Source organism: Penaeus japonicus, unplaced genomic scaffold (assembly GCF_977035675.1).
Source record: "Penaeus japonicus unplaced genomic scaffold, GWHDUDI00000001_assembly GWHDUDI00000014, whole genome shotgun sequence".
Classification (NCBI taxonomy): domain Eukaryota; kingdom Metazoa; phylum Arthropoda; class Malacostraca; order Decapoda; family Penaeidae; genus Penaeus; species Penaeus japonicus.
In genome coordinates, this window is record NW_028234416.1 from 24,262,885 (window position 1) to 24,272,263 (window position 9,379).

Consider the following 9,379-nt stretch of genomic DNA (forward strand, 5'->3'; position numbering starts at 1 on the left):
TGATGCACTTTAATAAGGACTTGTCAAGCCCATTTTCTTTGGCATATTGCACCGTAAGTATATGAGGAGGGCTTCCACCACTTCAAGAATATAAAATGTTTTCATGCGCTTGTTTGATTGTGAGTGTAAATTAGCATGTGCATGTACATGAGTGTGTATGTATATGTATGTATGCATGTATGTATATGTAAATATATATAAACATATATATATATATATATATATATATATATATATATATATACATATATATATATATATATATATATATTGTGACTGAATGATCTAGAAATAATACAAAAGAGAGCCAAAAGTTAATATGAATTGTATGGTCCTACATTTGGTCTCCCCCATGCCTGCATTCAAGTTTCTTTCCACTGCCAGACATGAAATAGTATCCTGATGCTAGTTATCTTTTGTGCACTTCTTACTAGCCTTTTTTGGAATCATCTGGTACCATAACTGGACAAGCAATTTTAGTAAAAGGTCATAACTTTCAATTTCACTTCCTTTTCCTTTCTTATGTGTGCTAAATCATGAGCCTCATAGGTTGATTATCTATAGTAAGTGCTTACTGCATTAAAATGCAATATATATCCTTCAAACCTCCAGAACTGGAAGTTCAAAAGTTGGCATTTTTTCCCTAACAATACACTGAAAGAAGTCAGTAAAAAATAAATAAACATTAATATCATTCTTTGTAAAATTCCTTACGAACTTTGTATCTTCCTATCATATTCCAAATGCATCATGCATTTACAGAACAACACTATATAAATACTATCTTCAATTTAAAAAAAAATCTCTCTACAACTCTCCCATGAAATATCTTTCCATCTTGAAATATATCTATATTTAAAAATATTGTAACTTATAAATTCAGAGATCTTCCACATTAGAATCTTCTGCAAAAAATACTATAATAATAATGAAGAAAAAAATCAATCATAAAGAGTATTATTAGATATACAATGTTAATCACAATACAGCCTTTCTCAGTTGTGCTTGTTGAGACATTCAACTCTTTGTGCAGTCAAAATTGAAATCTTTCCAACCATTATTCACTGTTTTTCCTTCCATCATCTGCTTTCTTCCCTAAAAAATCCACTCATATAGAGTCTGCACATCAAGCTTCCTGGGGAGACTTTAGCACTTTGTACCTGCAAGATATAAGTGAATAAAATTAACAAGGTAAACCAAAGAAAAATGTAAGTCATAAGTAAATATATAATGTAAATATGATTAGCAATAAAATTAATTAAATCTAAAATATCATATGAAGTTATCACTGTGATTTCTACTTTATGATTTCCACATACGAAACAGATGCACAAATAAAAATAAATACAAATACATTCATAAAGAAAACATAAACAAAAATACATACAAAACCACATAAATACATAGAATACTTACTGTGCTGCATTTGCACTTAGGTTTGACATGGTGCAGCCGCCATGGACTTAAATTCACGATTAACAAAAGAAAATCCTCTAAACTCGTCTTGGTTGATAGCACGGACAACTTCTTCATTAATAAAGGTGAGAGTTGGCTCTTCCTTAGTAAACTCTGCATCAAAGTTGACTGTATCTTTACGACCCTTCTGTTGAGTGTGAAGAAAGAATTGGTCTCAGTAATGAGCTAGCTATTTGTCGCTGCAAATTTGTTATATTAACCTGTTAACACCGGGTGACAAGATATCACGTCAAGTGGTGGCAGCCGCCTGGGACAAGATATTTTGTCATAGCTATCCTCCTGGCCGGCGCGCCTGGTGATCAGGCACATATTGCTTGGCCACTACTTGTGTGTGCAAATAGCCTAAGGCATTAGGCTTATGTGTTTGAAATATCCTGGCTTTTTGGCCATTTGGAGGTAAAATAGCCCCACTGGCATCTGGTTAATGACTATGTACATCTAAGAATAATATATTTTTTTTCTTCTTCTCTTTCTAAATATTATTTATAATTTTGATTTTGAAAGAACTATATTTTCAAAAGCAGGTAAAACAATAAACCAAAGTGTTTAATATACATAAATTATATTAGAGTCATTTTATTTGTTTGGCAAAACTGACTTATTGTTTACCTACTAACCAGCTAGGGAGCTGTATTGTGACTTACTCTTGTTCAATCCAAAGATGAATACAATTTATTAGTAGTTCACACAAAAATTTAACTAAAGAAATACTTTTTCCAAGGCCTATGTAAGTATAAATTATATGGTTAAGCACCTTTACTTTCCTCCTGGATTTCCTTTTCTTTGGCACTGCCTTTGTTATTCATGAATACTGTAACACAGTTACTTACTATCTTAGGTGTAAATGGTGGTTTCACTTTGCGCTGCTCAAGGGCCTCCCAGTCTATCTCTCGGAAGAATTTGTGGTTACGAATTGCTAATTCTCCGCCTCGCTCTGCTACACAGCCCAATCGCTTGGATGGTTCCTTGGTCATAAACTTGGGGAGAAGAAAATGTTATAATATCAATATCGTACAAGCAAAAAAAAATAGGGATTACTTTTTCAAAAACATCAAACTAAAAACATTATTTAACCCAATGCAGACAGGAATAGATTTGCTTGCCCACTCCCTAGGACGGGCACTAATGCCACTCAACATATCGTGACCTTTCACAATCTCTTCCATTCACTCGTTATAGTACTGGAGCCATATTTATATATATATATATTTTTTTTTACGTTGTACTATATTGTGATACTTATATAGGTTATATGACAGGCTTTATCAATATTGAAGTAGTCTAAAATTGTAGTATAGGGTCCATATCAGCTCATTATGTTCTTTATACTCAGTGTGAAAACAGCTTTGAAGTTTTATGGGAGGACAAAGAGCAACTATTTTTTTATTATTTGTGTAGTTTCATAAACAAATAAGAAAGAAATAACCATCTATAACCGAGATAATATGAGAAGATGTGAAAAAAAGGAAGTAAACCTGTGTTTAGGAATGCAAGGGCCACAGTAAAGGCAGCCACACTGGCACAGGGGCACATTGTAGACTCTGGACTGTCCGGGTCATCTTTCTCTGCTCATTCTGCCTGCATATTCTACATCACCGGTAATTTAAAGCAGAACGATAACATCTTACTGTGTCATCTCTCTCTGAAGATAGTGCTAGCTAGAGACCATGAATGGGTGCTATTCATTCCTGCTGGTACTAGGAGAGTGGTGCTATCTATGTCTGGGATTCTAGACTAAATCTATTTTGCTGAATATTAAGACAATTATAGGAATTATAATTGCAATGGTCATCATCAGTCACTAAATATAGTTATTACTCATAGCACAATTAAGAAACACACAGTGATCCACTCCCCCAACATCAAAAATGTCATGATGACTAGCGTCATGTACGTCATGGCGCTCACCGTCAGGCCAAAGATCATGCAATAAACATGTTACAACACCCGTCTGCAATGGGTTAATGCCTTAAGTAAAAATATTTATTGTAATATTACAAGTAAAGAACAAAAACGACACAAAACATTGAATGCCTTGTCACTTTATCAATATTTCCATTTTCTACATCACAAACACATACCCCTTTCAGTATAGAAACAGCTTCCTTTGAAAGCCACACTGGATACAAAACTTCTTCATGTAGGATGGACTCAAAGAGATCATCTTCATTATCAGCCTCAAATGGTGGCTGTCCTGCCATCATTTCATACATGAGAACTCCTAGTGCCCACCAGTCAACACTTGCACCATAGTCCAACTCTTTAAGGATCTGTTGAAGGATAGGAATAATAATTACACTGCATAAAGAATGAGTGCTTAAAAAGAAATTGTTCTCATACAATAAAGTACGATAACTGTCCCAATATGACATGCAAAAAAAAGTCTTTGAATTTGACGAGACATGGTGAATCAGTTGGCTTGGAAAATATCTGAATCCTTTTGACCATCACAGAGGATATTTAACACTTTTATATAGTATCAAAAACTGAGATGTATTTATAAGGTTGTGCTCTTCTCTGACCATGGAATTCTTTGCTTTATAAGCCAATGCTGCTCTCAGAAATCAAGCCTTAGTTGATGCAACTCTGAAGAATTAATTTCCAAACAATTGTTAATCCCTAAATATCTATCTATTATAAATATATAAATGTAAATACTAAATCCTAATATTATTTTAACACTAACCCTTCATTATAAATCTGCAGTTCTGCCCAAAAAATAATATTGAACCACATTAATAATTACATCTAAAAGAATCAGTGTTAATCAATCTCCCTCATTCAGTGAGCCTGACATTACTGTTCAGTAATCATACATCACCCTGTGCAGACAAGAAATCCTTTAACATGAGTCGTATGTCTCACAGTCATAACTCATGAAGATCAAAAGGGTGCTACAATTTGTTATCTCAGAGGCATGCAACAGTTTAAAACTTGAAATACCCCACTCATTCACATGAGAAATTCACTTTTCAATATTTTAAATGTCTTCAGTTTCTAATGTATCAACAATTTAAATTGCATCCTTCAATTGTCATTACAAACATATCTAATGTGCGTTCTTCATCATGATCAAAATTTACCTCTAAAGACTTCTCTCATCCAATATGATCAAACACAAGACAAAAATAATTCCTTGATTTTGAAATTAATCCACCAATTTCTGTATTCAATCAAACTTAATCTATATTGCCCATGTAAAAGGTTGATAATACAACAAATATGCAAGTCTGTGATAGGAAGATAGGAAGGATCAATAGATATAATTTGACTTCAGAGCTGCTATGGTGCTTTTTAGAATGTTACCATTCCTAACATTCAAAGGGCACCTCTCCTTCTGTATATGGGAATTCAATAAAGTGCCAAACCCCATGTCTTTTAATGAGCTGCACAAATGTGAAAAGCAAACAAGCAAAAGCTCATATACCAATACAAATTTATGGTTTCTGTATATACAAAATACAGAGTAGATTTACAATGGTGGGTCACATCTACATGGGTGAGCACACAGTGAAATAAACAAAAAAAAATTATACAAGGCTTACATCACTGACATTTCACCGTATCTCACTCTTCAATTTGTTGCAAGCGCTGTGCAGAAGACAGGTAAACAGGTTAGTGGGGAGATACAGCACAAGCGCAGGATTAGCAGGGACAAACAATATACATACTACAGATATCATATACTGTACAACCACTAAACGCCGAGATATAATGAAATACGAAGCTGTATCTTAGTCTAAAAATGTAACATACACAACACGTTACTGCTCAATATTTCTAATCAACATAGCAAAGCAACACTATTCAAAACAAGTCAGCTATATAAATGATTTTGAAACCAAGATCAAACAAACATATAGGTGGATTAATTTTAAGCAAAACTATGAAATACATATCTAGACAAATATAACCCATATAAATATTAAAGTAATATATATATTTTACAAAATTTATTGATTCCCTCATCACATACAATGTAATATTCATATATATCCAGTCCCATTTCTTTTTATCTTACTTTTCTCTAATTAGGGTACCTAATCCATAAATTATTTAGCACAAATTCTTCAGCAAATCCTAGCACAAAATTTACTTAGAAACTAAAAGTTATCTGCAATTAATTTGAACAGAGGATTTCTCAGGGCTTTAGTTTCTGTGTAAAATTATTACATGTCTTCTCACAACTTTGAATGCAAGTAAATCATCAACTAGATTTATATTATCTTTATGAAAATAAAACAAACGATACTAGAAAATGCAAAATAAGTTGCAATGAACTATGGTTAAGAATAGACAATTACATGCTCAGGACTCCTATATAAAGTCTAAGTTCTACAAGAAATGTGCTTTAACCTATTAACAACGGGTGACAACATATCATGTCAAGTGGTGGCAGCGTCAGCCACCAGGGACAAGATATTTTGTCATGGCTATCCTCCTGGCCGGCACGCCGGGTGATTGGGCATGTAGCCATTGGCCAGTGAGGGTGAATAGCCTGAGGCATTAGGCTTTGAAATATCCCAGCGTTTCAACCATTTGGAGCCAAAACAGCCAAGTCGTTAACGGATTAAGTATGTTCCATTGAAAAGGAGAAAGAAATCACATCTTCATCTACAGAAAACACTCATTTCCATATACCAACACATGTTCAAAAAAAGAGGTTACACTAGACTACTACAGAGATAGCCTAGGTGATATCTAATGAGTAGAAGCCAACAGAGAAGAATCTTGCTCTGGCACAAGTAAAGCAAAAACATGAATTAATACATAAATAAAAATGATAAAAACATATAACAAAATACAATGAACTACTAGATACTGGCAAATTGCTCCACATAAGGTGTTATTACAGAGATCAATACAAAAGTAATCAAATTCAATTGCTTTTATGACTTACCTCTGGCGCGATGTAATCTGGTGTTCCACAGAAGGTGGTTGTTGTAATACTATCCCTGATGCCTTCCTTACACATACCAAAATCAGCTATTTTACAATGTCCTTCACTGTCTAGTAGAATATTATCTAACTTCAAATCTCTGCAAGAAAGAAAAAGAAATTCTAGATCTTTGATATCCAAGCTAAGTGGTATTTACATCACATCATATTATATTGCATCCTCTCTCTCTCCCATAATCAACAGTTGATACAAGTCTATATGATATATTATCAAAGTGATACTAATTAGAATCTGGTATGATGCCCTAGTTACACAGCTCAAGGAATAACTAGCTTGTATTTTGGACAAAAAAAAATACAGTGCAAAAGTGATCCAATCCACCAGAAATATTTTTTAGTGAAAATATACATACGAGTCACTTAAATATGATCTATTTCATGTTCACTTTGATTTGTCCACTTAAAAACAAAAGTTTTAGTTATATGTGGCACCTACACACTACTGGCTTGTGATTGGCTGAAAGTTGACTGGTCTGATATTGTTAATTACTTGAGATAAATATTCAAACTATTAACTCGGTAAAAAAATTGAATGTGTAGATATACAAAGAACCCTTACACATTCTTACATACATCCCAAAACTGCTGATTTGCACCAATATTATGCAATGCCAGCTTGTACCAAAGAAAGGGGGCTTTAATCCTTCCGCAACAGACCACACCTTAGGATGCATGGCATGGGTTGGGTATCTTAAAATGATGTGCTTGTTTTCTATTATCTACTAGACTTCTAGTATAACATATGAGTTATATATGCTATAATGGCACCATGATACGAATTAGCATTTGGTGTCATGCCCTACTTACACATCTAAAGGGATAAATAGATTGTAATTTCAACAAAATTAGAAATGCTCTCACACCATGAAAAATATCTGGTGTAGAATAGTTAAATAATTTTTCTTTCTCCCTTTTCAAGTATAAATAAAGACAGACTGTGCAAGTGCAAATAAAAAGTATCTTAACTTATTGCATGAAAATTACATGGGTCATTTTCAAAATAACAGGAAATAGTGTTACAGTGAGGCTGTAATACACAGTGAGGCTGTAATACAGTCACAGCAAAGCAACAGGAGGATGAGAGAAGTTGTTGCTGTTTGCTACATACTATAATGATCAGATGAAAGTAATTTTGAATATTACCCATGTAAGGTACATGCAGTGAATTATCAAAATACCTTTCGTTTACACTCAACAGCTTGTTTACTTTTTGTATACTTGAAATGAGAGAAGGAATAATAATCTACTGCTCATTTTTCATTTGCATGTGATCAAACTGAAGTGTCTGATATAAAGTTGTGTAACATGTGCTTTTACTGCATATCATCTGTGTTAATCAGCATGATTGGGATTTATATAAGAATATGTAAGGGTTCTTCATATATCTACATATTCAAATGTATTTCTAAAGCAATAGTTTGAATGCTTATAAAAAAATCTAATAATATCAGACTGATTTTCAATGCATCCCCATCCAGTAATGCGCAGGTGCCATATCACTGACACCCTGTGGACAGATCAGATGACAAACTATAATACAGTGTGGTATTATGACTTGAAACACTGTTTTTCTTGTTTTTGTTTTTCTACACTAGCTATGGTTTTACTATCAACTATATATTTATATGAAAATAACACAATTTCAGTAAAAATCACTCTTATACAAAAAATTATAATTCTATGAGGACCATCAACATATATCCTTATAAAATTGTAAATGAACAATAACAAATCAGACAGCACAAATAACTTAATTCAACATGGCCTGAAACAAGGCAGACATACCTGTAAATAACACCATTTTTATGGAGGAACTGTAAGGCCAACGTGACCTCAGCTGCATAAAATCTTGCACGTGACTCTGTGAACTTGCGAGCCTTCTGAATTTGGAACATTAGGTCGCCACCATTAACATATTCCATAACAAAGAATAATCGATCCTGTACAAAGATAAAAACATCTCAATTAACAAATAACTCAAAAAAATATAAAGTAACAAAATAAAACAAAATATGCATATATTTATTGTCAACAAAAAGCATTATATCCTAACATATATAAGAAAAATTATATAAACTATAGCTTTCAACTGACACTGGCCAATTCAAGACTGATCTTAAAAAATGATAATCAATATATTGCAAACATTTTATAGAGGCTGTATAACTTGATACACTGCAAACATTTTATAGAGGCTGTCGAACTTGTTAAACTACAAACATTTTATAGAGGTTGTATAACTTACTACACTGCAAACATTTTATAGAGGCTGTATAACTTGATACACTGCAAACATTTTATAGAGGCTGTCGAACTTGTTAAACTACAAACATTTTATAGAGGTTGCATAACTTACTACACTGCAAACATTTTATAGAGGTCTTAGAAGTAGCATATCAAAACTCACCTTGGTCTGAAAGCAAGAGTGGAGGGCAGTGAGGAAGGGGTGGTGGGCAGCCATCGCTAAGATCCGCCGCTCAGTCATTGTACATTCTACGTCATCATCTTGTAGGATCACGTCTTTCTTAAGCACCTGCAAATTCAGCCAAATGCATGATTAACGGTCTTGAAAATCCCACTTGCATGAATAAATTGGAATGGACTTGAATGAAAAAAAAATCTTATCCTACTGGTATCATACTTTAAAAAGCAGAGAAGGCAAAACAAACCAAGAAACACTAACCTTGATGGCATAGACTTCATCTGTCCCTTTGAGTTCGGCTAGCATAACTTTTCCAAAACTTCCCTTGCCAAGCACTTTAATGAATGAGAAGTCATCCAGGTCCACCTTCTTTCCACCAAGCATGACATCTAAAGAAGTATCTTGTGGCTTAGCTGTAAGAAGAGAGAAATCAAATTAAGATTTAAATTCTTCTGGCTGATAAAAATTGAAAAAGGAAAAAAACTACTGATTTAATGTTATATTCAAAAACTTAACCCTTCC

The 9,379-nt window shown here is 33.5% G+C and overlaps 1 protein-coding gene across 2 annotated transcripts in view; it reads right to left on the bottom strand.

The window, feature by feature from the left end:
* Window positions 1-516: 516 nt before the first annotated feature.
* Window positions 517-9,379, bottom strand: part of LOC122261197 (Protein kinase C) — a 10,243-nt gene continuing 1,380 nt past the window's right edge. For both annotated transcript variants that reach the window (XM_086544090.1, XM_086544091.1), the window contains 8 exons: window positions 9,119-9,270; window positions 8,843-8,968; window positions 8,221-8,375; window positions 6,377-6,515; window positions 3,558-3,746; window positions 2,307-2,453; window positions 1,417-1,603; window positions 517-1,160 (listed from right to left, as the gene is read on the bottom strand). In XM_086544090.1, coding sequence (XP_086400216.1) covers window positions 1,433-1,603; window positions 2,307-2,453; window positions 3,558-3,746; window positions 6,377-6,515; window positions 8,221-8,375; window positions 8,843-8,968; window positions 9,119-9,270 — 1,079 coding nt within the window. In that variant the 3' untranslated portion in view covers window positions 517-1,160; window positions 1,417-1,432. The remainder of the gene's footprint in view (window positions 1,161-1,416; window positions 1,604-2,306; window positions 2,454-3,557; window positions 3,747-6,376; window positions 6,516-8,220; window positions 8,376-8,842; window positions 8,969-9,118; window positions 9,271-9,379) is intronic.